The sequence below is a fragment of the Condylura cristata genome, unplaced genomic scaffold (genome assembly GCF_000260355.1).
Source record: "Condylura cristata isolate star-nosed mole 26May11 unplaced genomic scaffold, ConCri1.0 scaffold00003, whole genome shotgun sequence".
Classification (NCBI taxonomy): Eukaryota; Metazoa; Chordata; class Mammalia; order Eulipotyphla; family Talpidae; genus Condylura; species Condylura cristata.
This window is the reverse complement of record NW_004567104.1, coordinates 42,458,296-42,476,780: the sequence shown is the minus strand read 5'-3', so window position 1 is coordinate 42,476,780 and position 18,485 is coordinate 42,458,296. Positions and strand designations below refer to the sequence as shown.

The window sequence follows — 18,485 nt, the reverse complement described above, 5'->3', positions numbered from 1 at the left end:
TTGTGCATACAGAACTGGGGTGCAGGCCAGAGGCTCAGGGGCGGTAAGAGGCTTCACCAGAGACAGAGTGGGGAACAGAACAGGCAGATCAAGAAAGCACACTGCTGAGGGGAGCAGCAAGCGAGTCAGGAGAGGTCTGCCACACCATGTGGTCACCTCGGGGGCAGGTGGGAATCGAACTCATGTAGAAAAGGCTTTAGATTCTCAGTGTGTGCTTTAACCCGCTGCACCACCAGGGAGGGCCGCTTGCTACTACTTTTAAACAACCTAGAGGTCCAGGCCAAGAAGTGACTTGTATTGGTATTCACCTTGAATTTGAGTCATATGTGTTCAGGATGATAGAACAAGGTTATCCCCACAGAGTCTGAATGACACATAGCAACCTCATTAAAAGTGTGGCTGTCTTTTTTTCCCCCTCAGTCTCAAAGACCCACTTTTCTGGAGGGGCTTGGAGCAGAGAATTATATAGTACATGGTTGTCAAGAAAGTGTGGCTTTACAACGCTATATTCCTTCTGAAGTATTATGGGCCTACTGTTCCTTAAGTAAAAGGGCTAAATGAACAAAGGATTTCATACAAGTGTATTAAGTATTATCATAAGCATCTGAGTTGACCAAATAAATTCAGACACTAAACAGCCTGAGATATATGCCAAACTGCAGTAATATCTAGTGAATAATAGAATTCACTTCCACCTAAAGAAGTGATCCAATTCAGGAGTATGTCACCTGGAAAATAAACTTCCCAGTTTGAAAATTGGATCCAATAGTTATTTTGACATGCTTGTTACACTGCAAAACCAGCAGGAAATATCCAGGATTTAAATTGAAAAAGCAACCTAATAATGTCAGATATAGAAAGATAAGCGGCTCTGATAACTTAATAACTCATTTATTTTGACTTTCCTACCCAGTAATAACTGACTTCATCTAGCCTCCCCTGGTAGAGTTATCCTCAAATGCTTATGAAACTCATCAACCTATTCATGGAGTCAAACAAAATAAGTTAAATTAAAAATTGCCAAAGATATAAACTAAGGAGACAAAAGATAGTTTTTTCAGAATCTTAATTGTAATTTAAATTGAGGCTATGTCCATCAGATGTTTGGGTTAATCTTAAGAGTTAGTGATAAAGGAAGCCAACATCTATTATTACATTTACGCATCTTTTGTAGGAGTCAAACACCTCAAAATAGCAGAAAGGATTAAAAAATATCCAAAGTTCCCATCAAGACACAGATGAGCTAGCCTTTAAGGAAAATGGTTTGGATCTCAAGTGGCTAATTTTCAAAAGGCTCTAACCAAAACCAACACACCAGAAAATGCCCCTGGAAGCAAATCATGTGATTTTAATGTTTTGAAGTTAAAGGTTTGAAACATTTGATCATCATCTCCAGAACAGAAAAACACTTCTCTATAATTCTAAATGCCTATGACTCCTTTCCCCTTTTGTCTCCCATAAGTGGTCAAGCAGAGCCTCACCTGTCCTGTCAAGATGTAGGGACTCTTACTAGTATTCTCCTAGATTTGCCCATGGCTGCTATGGTGGCAAAATACTGCATCATGCTTGGTGTTCACAGTCTTTCCATCAACAGTTTCTCCTCTGTTATTAGACATTCAATTACACAGTTAACTGGTTCAGATTACAAATGCAATGAAAGCAGTATTTTTCTACATAGTCTCAAGTAAGACAGGAAATTTTTATTGAACAATATGGAACTTAAGGGCCCTCCCTGGTGGCGCAGCGGTTAAAGCACAGCACTAAGAAGCTAAAGCCACTTCCGGATGAGTTCGATCCCTGTCTGCTCCAGAGGTGACCACATGGCATGGCAGACCTTTCCTGACCTGCCTGCTGCTCCCCTCAGCAGTGTACTTTGTCGATCTGCCTGTTCTGCTTCCTGCTCTGTCTCGGGTGAATCCTCTAATCACCCCCTCATCTCTGGCCTGTACCCTAGTCTGTATGCATAAATAAATAAATCTTTAAAAAAATATGTGGAACTTAAAACTGAAGATACAGACATTCAATCAATTTCAGAAGGGGGAAAAGAAGTATAAGCAAAAATCTGGAGACAAGAAATGTCAAAATCTTCTAAAAACATGAAGCTTACTCTTCATGGTCCTATCATCTCTGCTAATTAGAAACAAGTTTTCTCATTACTGAGTGTTCAAGAGACTCATGTATATTAAGATTACTACATAGTCAAATCCTGTCTTTTTTCTCAGCTGGCAGTTGGACTTAAAAAAAAAAAAAAAAAAAAAAAAGGGGAAATTGGCCCTCCCTGGTGGCGCAGTGGGTTAAAGCACTGCACTAAGAAGCCAAAGCCACTTCCTCATGAGTTCGATTCCTGCCTGCCCCGGAGGTGACCACATGGCGTGGCAGACCTCTCCTGACCCGCCCGCTGCTCCCCTCAGCAGTGTACTTCGTTGATCTGCCTGTTCTGCTCCCCACTCTGTCTCTGGTGAAGCCTCTCACCGCCCCTGAGCCTCTGGCCTGTACCCCAGTTCTGTATGTACAAATAAATAAATCTTTAAAAAAAAAAAAAAAGGGGGAAATCTAAAGATTTATTTATTTATGCATACAGAACTGGGGTACAGGCCAGAGGTGCAGGGGTGGTGAAAGGATTTACCAGTGTCAGAGTGGGGAACAGAACAGGCAGATCAAGAAAGTACACTGCTGAGGGGAACAGCGGGCAAGACAGGAGAGTTCTGCCACATCATGTGGGTCATCTCCCTGGCTGGGAATCAAACTTACACTGAAGCGGCTATGACTAGCTTGCAGTGCTGCATCCTTACCCATTGCACCACCAGGGAGGGCCCTAGACTTCCCTTTCTTTACCTTTGACAACCAGCTAACTTTCTAGTATGGGGAGAACACAGTGGTGAATGTACCTTACCACCTAAAACATCAAAGGATCAAGTTCCACCTTTTCCTATATTAGGCACCAGAAAATAGTCGATCCTGTCAGTAAAGCACCAAACTCTGTCCGTCTAGTTGTAATCTTTTGAGGTCCTATTACATTCTTGGCATGGCTGAACCAATCAATGTTGGATAGCCCAACACACAGTGACACCTCGATTGCGTATGAAGACCAAGGACTTCAGCATCTCATTGCCCCTGAAGTCTCAGGTTACTCCTCAGTCATCATGCTGACCATTCACCTAGACAGTCAGAGCCCTTCCCATCAGAATTAATTAGAACATGGTACTACAGAGTCCTTTCCTTCCTTCCTCTTCACCCATTTTATTTCCTAATGAGTTCTACCAGCTTTTGGTTTCCACTAACGCCTGCGCCAACCTGGCGTCCCACAGCAGTATGCGATCTGTTCTATGGTTTAGACCCTTGGACTTTGTTTCTTGGCCTACTTAGCCATTCCAGAGCCCTACTAAAAGGAGCACTAGGCCAAGGATCTCTCTTGAGATGAGTTAAGACCAGCTTGTGCACTGTTCCAGAGCATCTCCTAAAACAGAGGCGGCAGCCTAGTTGGTACAGCATTGGGGAGAGTCACTGACTCAAGTGTGATAGTTTCCTGAGAATCTTATTCATGCCTAGAATGTATTGTGGCTGAAGAACAACAAATTTATATTTTCTTCCTAGTGCAATGTAGGTGTTTGTTTCCCTTAAAACTCTTGCTGCTGGCCAAAAAAGAAAAAGCAAGACAGGCATGAAAGAGTACAGACTGATTCTCTTATCTACAATAGAAAAGAAAATGTCAGTGTGTTTTTCTGCCAGAAAAACCTAAGTGTTGGCATCAACTTACTCAAAACTTCCTTGACTGTGCTTTGAAATCAGACACGGAAATGGAGTTATTCTGTTTATAGTTAGGGAAAAAAAGTATCATTGAAATGGTACAGAGTAAAATAGATTCTCCTATATATGCCAGTCATAAGAACATACAAATTTTAGACCTATTTCCTTGCCCCAAATACAAACGATCACAGACTAATGGTTGACATTTTTGCCATTTTAAGCCTTTTAAGCTTAAATCACAGTGTAATAATAGCTGTAGCAAAATGTCTTTGTGCCAAATACTCTAGCAGGTGCTTTCTGTAATAAAAGCTGACCTCTGCAGGGAGCTAACTCTGGGCCAGCCACTGAGCAGAGCACTCTCAATGCATTATCTCACTTAATTTGTCATGTGAGCTAACCATCCCCGTAACCCTAGGAGGTAGGCACTATGTTTTATCCAGAAGGAAATGAAGGCTTCAAGTGATTAGGTGACAGTAAAGGCCATGCTCTGCTCACAATGCGTATGTGCCTCTTAGTGACACAGAGAAAAAGTAGATCAGATATTTTTACCTTTCATTTTGTAGGGCAGCCACTTACTGTGAAGCATGTCCTGAAAGGCGTTATCAGCAGCGAAGATGTGAGGGGAGCCTCTGATCGCCTCTTCCCTTTGTAGAGAGCCACGACTTCCTTCTGATACGCTGGAAGCCACTTGTAAGGGTTTATACTCATACAGAAGAGCCCTGCATATGTCGGAGAGATCAGAGAAGTTTTCAGAAAACAGCTTAGAAATACTACTAGGTCTGTCAGCTCTTCAATTGACAGGTAAGATTTGCTTGAATATTTACTTACGACGGAACACGAGGTTTTAGATTCTTGCAAACAAGGGACTTTTAACAGACATCTACCAGGTCAGAGTAGAAATAAGACCTGGATTACCTTGTCCCCTGGGAGACCTGCTAGCTACCAACATGTCTTCCTTTGGAAGGCAGAGAAGACCCAACAGCAGACCTGCAGGCTTCTGTAGCTAGACCCCTGTGTTTAAGGACACAAGAGAATCTGTACCTCAGCAAAGTTAGTCATAGACTAGCCTGACTTTTCAGACTCTGGAGGGAAATAATTTCATGTGGGTTTTTCAGTTATTGTGGTGGTTGAATTGTGCCCCAGCCCCTGTCAAACAAACAACAAGATGTGTCCATGTCCTAGTCTTCAGAGTCTCTGAATGGGATTTGGAAAAGGGATCATTGAAAGTGCAGTTACAGTAAGAACTTTAAGATGCTATCTGGGCAGGCCTTAAATCAACTGGCTTAGACGAGACAGGGGAAATAAGAGAGAAGACATGGATACATGGAGAAGGTGATGTAAAGATGGAAGCAAGACAGGAGTGATTCAGCCACTCCTTTCAGCCCTCAGAAGCCAGAAGAGACAAGGAGTGATTCTTCTCCAGAGGGAGTGTGACCTGCTGATTTAATTAGATTTCAGACTCTGACCACTAGAACTGTGACAGATTAAATTTCTGTTGTTTGAAGTCACCCAGTTTGCAGTGATCTTGTTACAGTGTCCCAGAAAAACTAATGTCATCTCAGAGTAAATCAAAGAACTAAGGAGCAAGTTGGCTGCATGTTCTGGCTCCTAAGTCAGAGGGTCCCAATTACTACCATCTTAGACTAATCTACTCAGTGCTGCTTCTCCTGAACAGTTTGAGTAAGTCAAAGAATCTGAGTAACCAACTATTACCAATTAAATGATGATGAAAAAAATGCATTCACTTATTGAGTACTAACTAGGTGAAAATACTGAACAACGTGTTTTACTACATTCATTTATTGGATCCATCATTTTACAATGGAGAGTCAGGTATTATCCCAGGTTACAAACAAGGTGACTTCAAGAAGGCAAGAAACTTCAATTAGGTAACAGAACTGGCATTTAGAGACTGGTTTATCAGGTTCCAAATGTTATACCTTTCCTTTAGCATGACACCCCATAGGAAGGGATATATAAATACTGCCAAAATAAAATTAGGAAAATGTTAACAGAAGTATAGAATGCTTCCCAAATAAGTATGCCTCAAGGATCATCCCCATGTAAGTATGCTCAAATTTTCAACTTAAGACATCACCTGAAAAGGGCTGGGACATCTCCAATATGAGTGTCCGCAGCAAAGCACAGATATGTCACTTAGGTCACCCTGTGGTCACAGCACCTCTTCAGGGTGTGCAGACAGATGCTTCATTGAGGTGGGTCAGTACTGCTATGTCTTCAGCTCATTTCAAATGTTGGAGTGTCCTTCATCCTGAGAGACTTCCTTCAAGGCACTCCTGTTCTCAAACCTCCCCCACTTTCAGGTTTTTTGTTTGGTTGGTTTTTGCTACAGCTGCAACCTGTACTATCATGACATTATTAATTCTTTTGTTATATCTTAATTCTTAACTCTACTTGACTGTTGCAACTAGATCCTAAGCGCCTTAAAGAAGGATGTTATCACAATACTGGGGACCTGGGTGAGTGCCGTTAACATTGTATCTGAGTAAGTGAATTCATTGCTACTATCAACTAATTGCTCAGAGTTACCATGTAATGTCATGACTTATCCTAAGACTCCCACACTCTTATTGATCCATTTCATAGCCAGTCTTTGACATTGTTCCAAAAGGTAGTACTTTTTCTTTTCAGTTCTTTTAAAAAGTGTAGTTCAAGGGCTCATTTTCTTGGGTGGAACATCATCAGGTCTCTTAAAAAGCCTCCCCGTAGTCCTATTTTCTCTATTACCAACTTCTTTCAATAAGTATTACTTTATGTCCACTAAATGTACTGCCTCTATTAACACTACATTATAAAGACCAAAGGTAATTGGAAGTACAATTACTTCTAATATCAGAAGTAAGAAACTTGGGGCCAGGGAGATGCTGAGTGGGGTTAGGGGGATGTTACCACCCTTATTATGGTGGAAAAATAAGCAGAATGAAATGAACCACGTATAGTCTTTCTACATCGTTAACTTATTGCTTTCCTGCTCTTCTTCCCATGTTTCTTTTGAAAAACCATAGCTTTAACACTGTGTTCACGAATCATCTTAAGTTGAAAAGATTGCATGTGCTCAGAAGAACAAACTTTTCATCTGAAGGCCTACTTAAAGTTGGCATGGAGCTGTAAAGAAAATGGAAAGATAATACACAGGCTTAGAGAAAATAGCTGCCAATAATATTTCTATTAAAGGATTGTATCCAGAATGTATAAAAGGACTCTTACAACTCAAAACAAACATGCAATAAGCCATTAAATGCCTAGATATTTCTCTAAAGATACACACATACGAATCCATGAAATGTGTAGGACATAATTCGTTCTTAGGAAAATATAAATCACATTAAGATACCACTTCACACACAATTGATACCGTTAATAAAAAAAAATAACAGGACAGGTTCTAAGATGATCAAAAATGTTATTTCTTATATATTGGAAATAAAAATGAGTTACTTTGTAGAATTTGGTAACTGTTCAAAATGCTAAATAAAGACTTACCCTATTCCCCAACAATTCCACTCATATATATTTGTCTAAGAGAAATTAAAGCACACATCTACACAGATACATGCATGTTCCTAACAGCATTAGTCATAACAGTCCAAACACATAAGCCACTCACATATCCTAGACTGATGAGGGCACCAATAAAAGGTAATATAGCCACACTACAGACCATTCAGCTATTCTAAAAAAAAAAAAAAATTAAATACTGATAAGTGCTACAGTATGAATGAACCTCAAAATTATTTTGCTAAAGAAACCAGACACAAATGATCATATATTATATCCTCATTTATCTGAAATGATCAGATATAGAGAAGGAAATTAGACATGTGGCTGACTATGGCTGTGGGAAAAAGAAACAGAAGTGACTGCTGATGGGTAAAAATTTTCATTTTTGGATGAAGAAAATAGTCTAAAATTAATTTTAGTGATGTTTGCACAATTCTTGAAATGCACTAAAAAAACACTTAATTTACACTTTAAAGAAGTGAAATGTACAGTTTGCTATTTCTCAGTGGAAAGGTGTTTTTTTGACAAGTTGGCATGAACAGTAGAAAAAAGGCTTTTAAATCAACTTTCTTTTAGAAAATTGTACCAATGCAAAATGGTCCCAATTGAGTCCTTGTTTCCTTGGTTTACTACTTTAAGACATCATATATTTTCCCCTTGTTTATTTATGTTGCAGTTGATAATCCCCAGTTCCTTAATGCTACTAATATGGAATTTTTTTAATGTACAGATTCTGACTGATAAGGCATATTAGGATATTGTAAGTGGTAGTTGAGGAGCCTTAAAATTTTATTGCTCAAATGGCAATGGTTTAGATCATAAATTGTCCAAATACAAAGATAAGGATATGTAAAAGAAACTTTGATAAGGATTATTCCTATTTGCTATAAAAGTATTATGAAATTGGGAAGGAGAATTAGAAGGAGACTATACTCAAGCAAGGAATGATGCGTCTAAGCTACAAGGAAGCCTTCACTGAGGCAGGCCAGAAGCAGAGGCCAGCTCGCCACCATGGGGCTGCAGCAACCGAAAGTCAGTAATTCAGGCAAATGAGAGTGAGCCGTCAACTCAGTGTCACTACATTGCTCTGTCACCAAGGGGACAGTTACATCCTCACTACACATTCCCTCCATGACCACTTACAGTCTTGTTTTTCCTCACAAAACTTTCCTAACCTTCTCTTTCAAAGGTCATGGGTAACCTAATTCTGAAATCCAGTCTTCTCTCAATCCTGTATCTCTTTCTCTAGCATTTGACATTACTGACAAGTCTCATAGCTCCTCTGACACTATGCTATTCTTATTCTCTGTAGTTCTTCCTTTCTTGAACCTTAGGCTAAAAAATGCTGCTTGCTTCAGAAGTCATTATTAACTCCAAGTAGTGTCTTCAAAATAAAAAAAAGTTAACTCATTGAAAGAAGTGGAAAAGGTTGTGAGTTCCAGTCATTGAGTTTTATCTATCAATTATTTCAGCCAAATGTGGTTAGTGTTTGTCATTAAATCTTTGACAGTAGGCCCTCCCTGGTGGCACAGCGGGTTAAAGCACAGCACTGAGAAGCAAAACTGCTTCCATATGAGTTTGATTCCCGCCTGCCCTGGAGGTGACCACATGGCGTGGCAGACCTCTCCTAACTCGCCCGCTGCTCCCCTCAGCAGTGTACTTCATAGATCTGCCTGTTCTGTTCCCCACTCTGTCTCTGGTGAAGCCTCTCACCACCCCTGAGCCTCTAGCCTGTACCCCAGTTCTATATGCACAAATAAATCTTTAAAAAATAAATCTTTGACGGTAAGTGGGGAAACTTCTGAAGGTTTCAGTGATGTTTCCAAAGGGTGTCAAGTGGCATCACCTACTTCAGATTGTAAGTTAAACTTGTGGAGAAAGATATTTAGTTCTTTGTTGAAATAGAGTGCTTAGTCATTCCTGGGATGAAGTAAAGCTATGTACTTCTTAACAGTGACTTTGCCATCCACCTTGATATAAGCATTTTTGTCAAAATGAATCCAGCATTTCCTCTTTGCTAGAGAAATAACATGATTCAAATACACTATTTGTAGGAATATACAATGTATAAAATGTATACATTATTCCATATTGATAGATATGATCTCAATTCTGTTAATTCTATTTAACTTGGACTATTTAACTTGGAGTCACTGATATAGGTAACTGCAAAGTTAGGTAAAATCCTGAAAACCCATTCTAAAGATAACACACGCTGACTCAAAGCAACAAGAACAAATCAAGCACCATTTTGCCATAAGAAACTTATCACCCATTGCTCCAGGCCCCCCAACATTTTCCTTTCACTCAGTTGTCAAGGAATGTCCCAGGTGGTGATCCTAACACCCTTCCCAACTCTCCTCCAAAAAAAAAAAAAAAAGAAAGAAAGAAAAAATTCACTCAGACAGAGCTGCTTACAACTAAGTGAAAACGTAGGTTAGTAGTCCTGTCTATCCTTCAGGGACTTCTTTAGTACCTTACTTTAAATGTTGGAATGAGAGTCTGCTAAGAATTACACAGCACACTTTGAAGGGCAGGGCTGAAGAGAAAGAAAATGGGTTGTTTTTTTTTTTTTTTTTTCATACAACTCACTGACTCCCTTTTAGGAGGTAAGCTTAAGTACATTAAATTTTTATGCATTTACTTGCTCAAAATTGATCCAAATCAAGTAGCACTAAGTAAAAATTGGTAAGAAGCACTCCATCTACCAGAGATGTGAAACAACTCAGAGAAAAGGTAGACACAAAGTAAGACAAATATTGATTGGTTGTAGGTTAAAATCTAGTTGACTGTGATTGGCTGTCTGTACACTTCACTTTCATAACCTTGAGACTTAGATTTTGATTGCTTAAGTATACTCCAGGGCATTGGAGTCACCTGAGTGTACCTGCCTCTGCATTTAATTAACTTAGCATCCAGTTATTTCTTTGAGCCTCCACACCTCTTTGCCCTATTCTTCCACAAAACGGTATACCTCAAAATGATTAGCCAGTGAAAGGTTTGGGATGAAATGAGCCAGAACTCTTAGATATACCTGAGGCAGTTTCTCTCAGCCTCTCTTACATGTTTCTCAAGTTCCATTCACCTGAGGCAGAGAACCATAGAAGAAACAAACTTGTCAAATAATGTAAGCCTTGCTAGAAGCTCACTCTATCCCCATCATGGCTCCTTACACACACAGGGGAAAGAGAGAGAGGAGATTGCTTGGCTGAAGAAAAAAAACTGAGTCATGGGTGGGTATACAGGTGAAACCCCACTGCAACTGCAGTGTTGGTGGATAAGACCACCCCACCCCCCACCACTAACACACAAGACACAAAAACTGGTGTGCAAAGTGATGCTCACAGATGCTCTCCCCAGAGATGGGCACTACCACCTGGGACATGGTGTGTAAAAGGTGCTTAGGCATCATTCAGCTCTTTTTCCATCCCACTTATCTCTGTAAAGAATTTTGTTTCTCAGCAGCTTCTTGTCATCTTATTCTAGAATGTGCTTCCCTTCTGTTTTCCTGATTACAACCAATTCACCACTAGAACTGCAGAGCAAGAGCATTTTTATTTCTATCTTACTCATTTTACATTCATTTCTCCTTGTCTTTTGCATTTTAAATTCTGGTTTTACATTGGTTCTTTTTTTCCCAAAAACTGATTTTGCTTTGTGTTATGTCTGTGAAAATAGGCTGGATTTAGAAGAGCACCCATTTCACATTTTGCATGAGTCAAGTATCCTTCATTTTAATCCAAATGTTATCATTTGAAAAAAAACTTAAATATCACCTGGCACAGTCCTCTTTTTTTTTTTTCTTTCTCTTTGAATAAAAAGAACCTGAGAAAAAGATTAAGAGAGTTGTCCACAGTCTCATAGCTAATTAGTGGCAGCCATTACAATAATGACTCTAGAAATTAGGTCACCATCTCCTAATCAGAATTTTCCCATTATACCATGCTTCCTTAACTGATAAGCTTAGCTCTTTCTCCTGCAGTTTTCTCTAACAATAGGTTCATCACCTGCCTCACAATTAGCTCTTTTATCACCCCTGGAAACAATATTGAGACCAGAAATTTTGGAAACAGTTAGCATCATCTGAGGCACAAATACTTGACAAAGATGTTTGTGAAGCTGAAATAAAGAAGCTTAGTCAACTTTTAAATCTTTGCATTGATTAATAATTGCAGAGATGGGAATGCAGATAGCAATGGATTGGATTTCTGTCAGACCACCTGGATCTCAGTCCTACCTGTGCTACTAACAAGATGTAAAGCATTAGTGTCATCTCTTTGGGCCTTCATTTTTTCTTCTGTACACTCAGGTGATTTGCCTATGAGTTCAAATTGTTACGTGATTAAATATCTTTTCCAACATAAAGGTAACATGTTTATTGGAGGAAACTCAAAAAGGTGAAAACCATATAAGAAAAAGTACTTTTAACCACCCATAATGGAACAACTCAGAGATAACCACTTGTATCTAAAGGTTTTCTTTCAAGTTTTTTTAAAATAATGATCAAAATTGGAATAATCTCATATTCAGTTTTGTTGTTTTAAATAAATTACCCACCAATTCTATTGTAAAATCAATTACCTTTGGCTTTGAAATAGTACTTTTAGCCATAAGACAAATTATACTCTCTCCCTAACACCCAATGTTTCTAGCTTTCTTTCCCAGGTATCATAATAATGCTTTGTTTGTCATTGTCCAATACGTTTCTCAACAAGGTAGAAGGACACGTGTTATTATCCCATTTGAGAGATAACTAAAACAATGTCTAGAAGATGAGGTGATTTGCTCCAATTACATAGCAAGAGAGGATCAAGGACAAGGACACTGAACCCAAAGCTACTTGTCTAATAGTCTCACACTGCTTCCATTTGGCCTGAGTTCACAAAAGGCAAATTGCATTAACTACTAGCCCAGGGGATGAAGAACTTATGCTGACTCTTGGCTTTTTGCCACCAGTGTATTTTTAGGAAGAAGAATTATTTGAAAAAAAAATGTGGATTGTTAAATTTTAAGTAATTATTTACAGTGCTGATTCTACTAAGTGCTTCACCCAATTATCTCTAACGCTTGGCCCAGTTTTTATTTTTTCCCCGGCACCACTGTCAACCTGTCCTTAGTTATCTGACTACCTGTGATATGCTTCTGCATGGCTAGTTCTGACCTCAGGGATGGTCTGTTACTGTATTTGACTTGATGGATTATAATTAGCTACTCCAAAATCCAGTCATAGAAATGAAATCCAGTGGCTAGAAACTGGGAACTGATCCAAAAATGGTCTGTGATAGAAATATACTATGCAACTGGCTTGAATTATAATTGGTCATATCACAGTCAAATGTTGATTAATTCTAAGTACTAGAACAACACTCAATATTTGTGTTACACTCTTGAGTAATTCTGGAATTAAGACACATGTAGGTGGCTCGATGCTAGATCACACTGTGAATCTGGCTTCTAAATCTCCAATTAGCTGAAACTCAGTAGATGTCTATGTAGTTCAAATGCATGAAGAGGAAAAACACAACATTTAGACATTTTCAAATAGAACTCAGCCTTTATCTTGAGGCTAAATCCTCATTAGCCTTTGTCATTGCCTGTAACTACCAAGAAGTTATTAATCAGGGAGAGCAAGTCTCCCAATTATCTTTTGTTTAGTTTTGACTGAGTGACTGCACTGACCTAAAAGAATGCCAGAGGGTATAGTGCCACCATTAGGAAAATCTGAAGATGACCAGAAGCTTCTATTTCTCCTGCCTTCCAGAAGTCTTTCTTCCTCTTCTAGAAGGTGCATTCCACCTGAAGTCTACATCTCAGTTCCCTCTCAGCTGAGGAATATACTGATGCTAAAAAGTTTGAGAAAGCTTTATCTGGGGCCACTCCTGGGATTGTCTGTATTATCATAGTGGTTCTTTGAAGAGAAAAACTAATCTGAGGATCAAATACTAGGTGGGATGTAGGCCTGGGCTATCCCAGCCCCCTGTCTCTTCCTTGAAAATTCCATCCCTTCCCTGGACACAGAGTTCTTAAATTGCTCCATTTCTGCTTCATAAAGCCCACTGCAGCCCAAGAAATAAATTAGGCCTCAGAATTGATGGTATACAGAGCTACTAGATGGCATTGGCCTAGGACAGTGGTGGGGTACAAGAGCTGGAGGATGGAGGCAGGTAACGTGGGGGAGAGTACTGACACAAGGACATTCCATGGCTCAAGTAGGGCAATTTCCTATCTTGACTTGCTGGACAAACTATCAAAGTTGAGTGTACTGCAAATAGACTGTGCTAAGCACTTTCTCTTTAATCTTCACCCTTTGCATTTGATAGCAAGAAAGAGAGCAAAGGAAATTTGAGCCATCAAGGTCTATAGTGTGTAGTTATGCTTTCTAGGTAAAAGAGTGCTATTGGGGTGCTCTAACCTCAAAAGGACAATGTCCAGTCGAAGGCAGGTCACTGTGGGTTCTCACTGATGTGCATAATGGCAATAGCACGTAAGCTCAGGAAACAACAGTGGGGGCTATTTAGTAAACAGAGGAAACAGTTCTTAAGGCCAGGTGGCTATCTCACCTCAGATAGTGTCCACAACATCCAAAAGTCCCACACAAAAGGCTTCTTATCCAAGATGGTGCTGTCCATCAGGGAGGGCTTGGAGCTCCATCCAGCAAGCAGCCGGACAGACTCCAACTCGCTGCAGCTGGAGATACTCATGGGCAGGGCCGCTGAGAGGACGTGGCAGCAGCCTGTAGCACAGTCCGATTGTACTGACAGCGCCAGACACTGGACCACACAGCACTGGAGGTGACCCAGACAGAGTGCTGGTCACTCATCAGTAGTGCTGGGCATCACTGCCAGTAGTGCTGGTCACTTGGTCATGAAGACTCAGTGGTGTCAAAACACCAGTGTTAACAGCTCTCAGAGTTGTTGGCCCACACCACCACCAACAAGCAGCTCTTGAAACACCAGGCTGGGGGCTCTGCTCCCAGAGCTGATGTCAGAGGCAGACTGGAGGCAGGTATGGGCAACCCAGCCTCTGTGAAACTTCTTGGCTTCTGTCTTCTTTCTTTGGAGGTCAGGAATGGCGGCAGAGTCCCAAACTGGCTGCTGCCCGCCTTACATCCTCTTCAGGGTCCCCCACCTACAGGCCTGATTGGACCATTTTCAATGCTATGGCTGATTGGACCATTTACCAATTAGCTCATAGCTCACACCTGATCAACACATTTGACCATCCAGGTTCCAGATCCACGGGCCTCTCTACAGTCTGCAGCTGGTGGGAGAATTGTGCAGGAGCTGGCCCGTGGGCCCCAAGCTGCTCCCGGCAGCCCTGAACCAGGGATCGTGTGCCTTGGCATGGTAGGGGAACTACCACTGTCTGTCATCACTGCTGGCCTCTGCTGTCATCACTGCTGGCCTCTGCCTGCAGCCTGGGGCCACTTGCCTGTGTGCAAACAGCTTCTGGGACCAGGAGGAAAAGAGCGGGTTTGCCCACAACTTGTACTGTGGGCCCTGATTCATAATGAACAAAAAAACCTTGGACTTTTTTTCACCTCTGCACAGATTTGCACAGCAACTATTATTAGTCCTGTTTTGATAATGAGAAAGTAGAGAAGGATTTGTCCAGGTTGCTTAGCTCAGGTGCTGTACTTGAGTGATACACACCATGGTCTGCCCCTTTCAGAATGAACTGTATGCCTCTATCTCACACCTGATGATAATTAACACACCTTGTAAATTAATGTGTGTATCCACTGCAACTTTCTACACTGCTCTTTATGGTGGCTTAAAAGATCCAGTGATACCACCCCTGAGTTGAAGTGTGGTTTAAAGCACAGTGTCCCAGACTAAGATCTGGTTCAATTGTTGCTAGAAAATGGGCATGTGACTTACAGGGTATGGATTAACCTCTCTAGATTCAGTTCTCCCTTACACAATGTGAGGAGTAGCCATAATCCATAGGCACACTTTCTGAACGAGAGAGAAGACATTCAAGATAGTCAAACGTACAAAGGCCAGACATGGGGAAGAAGGTGGCATAGGCCTGCTAAGCCTAAGTGGCCTCTTCAGCCACCTTTTTTTTTTTTTAACATGTATTTATTTATGCATACAAAACTGGGGTACAGGCCAAAGATGCAGGGGCAGTGAGAGGATTCACCAGAGACAGAGTGGCAGAACAGGCAGATTGATAAGTGCACTGCTGAGGGGATCAGAGGGCAGGTCAGGAGAGGTCTGCCACACCATATGGATCACATCTCTGGCCAGGGAAAGAACTCATGCTGAAGTGAAGCTGTTGTGGCTAGCTTTGTAGTGCTGTATTTTAACCCATTGTGCCTCAAGGGAGGGCCCAGCCACCATTTTTGTTACCTATGGCCCTGCATTCCTATATAAGGTCAGAACTGCCAGGTCAATAGAATTCGCCATAAGAATAACAACATTAAACATTGGAATATAGGATAAAGACAACTGAAAATTAAGCAAAGATATTTAGAAACACTACAGAAATATCATAGATTCTGGGCAGAGGCTTGAGGAAACAGTATTTCAGAAAAATGGCTGTGCTAGCAGGTACAGGGAGGAGACAAGTTGTGAGGCTGAATTTTGAGAGAATTGAATTGTATGCTTCTCTCTCACTATGTGACTCTTAAAGTAACTTAATACTTCAGATTTAAAAGTAGAGTGACTAACTTGTTTCATTTGAAGAAAACAAATTAACCTTGTCAGCAAAATAAACAGAAGGTGTATTGTAGTAATTGTAGAGAAACAGATACATTACTAAGTTAATTCTTTTAGGAGAATTAATCTATATAAGGAAATTAAGTTTGACACTGGTACTTTCGGTGCATTCTTGTCAAAGGATTCTGAGGCCCACTGCAAACTTTTATCTGCTTATAAATATACTGATGAGCAGAAGAAAGGAGGGAGGAGGACTGTGTTGTCAGATGAAGAAAGGAAGGAATGAGGCACAAGGGGTATCTATCATTACTGTGAATACCCCCCATCTGGGCCCAGTGCTCAACTTTGGTACCTGTCAGCTTCCTTTGTCAGTTCATGCTGAAATGCCGAGGCTGGGCAAATTGCATAGCTAGACTTGGAAGTTTAGTGACTTTATTATTCATCAACCAAAGTTGGATATATATTTTTTCTTCATGCCAGGGTACTTTTGATAGTGAGAGGGTGCTAGTGAAAAACCTGAGCAGTAATCTGTAACTTTTCCAAGAATATAGAGACACATGGACACCGCACTCTTAGAATTGATGATTTGGAATGACAATTCATAAATCACAATAAGGATACATCTTTTCCATATCCACAGAGTCCAGATAACTTATATTTTTCACTCACAGGGTACTTAGGCCACATGGCTATCAGAAAGTTGGACTGAGATAGATGTGACATTGCTCAGTTCATAGTTCAGCCAAGTACACCTTTTGTTCCTTTTTGATGTTCATGTGTTCAGGATCTGAGGAATTAGTATATAAACCACCACTCTTTCTTTTGTATCACTGAGTCTATAAATCACTTGTCTTCTATTTGTATCCACAGAATATAATTTCCAAAGTGTGGAAGGTAGGGGTGAGATGTGAGTTTTTCACTTTTGCCTGGAAAGAATCACATTGGTCAAAATCTACCAGCCTCTGATAGGAAATAATTTAACATCTGCCATGTGAAAATGAGGCCAGTTTGGGTGACCATCCATTCCTCTTGCCTGGAAACAAATATTTTCCAGGACTTGGCCCCTCCTGAGCTCAAATCAGGCAAGTTGCAGAGCAAATGGGACAAGTTAGTCACTCCACTTTTAAATCTGGAGTATTAAGTTACTTTAAGAGTAAAATTTCTAGTGTGGAAATTAGCTATTTTTACCCTGATAGTATTTGTGGTTATCTCTTCTCCTAGGACATTTTTTAAAATGTCCATTTATTTTCTCATTCCCTCATAGTCTCTCACCTAATACAGGTTCTTATTTTCCCTTCTATGTTGGTGTGAAGATCATATATAAATAAAAGCCAATACAGTATCTGGTACATATCTGGTACATTGTTAATCAATATTAACTACACTTATCATTATTCCAACAAAAATTTGGGTAGATTTTGCATGCTGAGTTAAGCATGCAGGAGGGTAGTTTTGCTTTCCTAATTGCTTAGTGAATCTAAGATGCAAACACATGATAGAAAACAGTACTTTTGGAAAATAGAGAGTACAATTCACAAAGTGTCAGCTGTATCTTGGCAATGGAGGTGAACCAAGGGCATCATTTACTTAGATGGTGCTGTTTCCTAGGAGGCCACACTAAAGCTCACCAACTACACCACAAAATGGTGTAGCAGACTACACCATTTTATCTCTTTCAATCAGGGTTAAATAATAAATTTGGGGGGAGTAGAATGGGGAGAAAACACAGAAACTGTCTCCTCTGAATCCATACCACCTTGGCATTTCAGTTCATTAACTATAAGCAGAACCTCAATTGAAGCCAATGAAGTAAGTTGTTAAAAGAGTTGAATTATTTTCATGTGAGCAATCCCAACAGTCTTTCAAGTTGGTTTCATCATAATTGATTAGATTCACTCGAGTTCTTCATCAAGTTAGGTTATTATGCATGTTTACTTTCAAAGTCTTCCACTGCTGGGAAACCATGATGCAAGTAATAAGAAGAAATATTAATATTCCTCTGAGTAAACAAACACTAAGGATCTCTTGACAACTCCTCTTTCATTATTAAAATTGGAGACAAAGTGCCTGGAAATGAGAATGGATTTATCCAGATGTCAACAGAAGAAGAGGAGAATTATCAAGCACTTAAATGATTCCAAACAAGCTGGAACATGTGTCTCAAGGCAGTAAGTGGAATACATTTAGTTACAAGGTCCAGTGAGCACCACAAATCTGGGGAAATTCTGCAAGATGTTCTTAATTAGGGGTGCTACTGGGTAGACAAATGATGCTGAAGTCACCTAATATTCAGACTGCTGGGATAATCTGTTACGTTTTTTAACTCAGCAAGGTTTACTCAGTAGAAAATTGCTAACAGTTTAGTATTTATGTATGAGGCTACCACCTTTGAGCCAGAGACCACACATGCATTTTATGTGCAGTTAGCTTTCTATAACCAGAAGGACTTTAAGCAGGCTTATCTCCTTAAAAGAAAAATGGTAAAATGTTGAATTGCAAATCGAGATTGTTGTACAGATTATTGATTACTTGAAGCACTCTCTTCAAAAGGTG

General features: G+C 40.2%; 1 protein-coding gene across 1 annotated transcript in view; it reads right to left on the bottom strand.

Moving 5' to 3' along the window:
• Positions 1-14,614, bottom strand: part of MYH15 (myosin, heavy chain 15) — a 122,130-nt gene extending 107,516 nt beyond the window's left edge. The window contains 2 exon segments of the mRNA XM_012730576.1: positions 13,830-14,054; positions 14,471-14,614. Of these exon segments, the coding sequence (XP_012586030.1) occupies positions 13,830-14,054; positions 14,471-14,614 (369 nt within the window).
• Between the last annotated feature and the right edge of the window lie 3,871 nt (positions 14,615-18,485).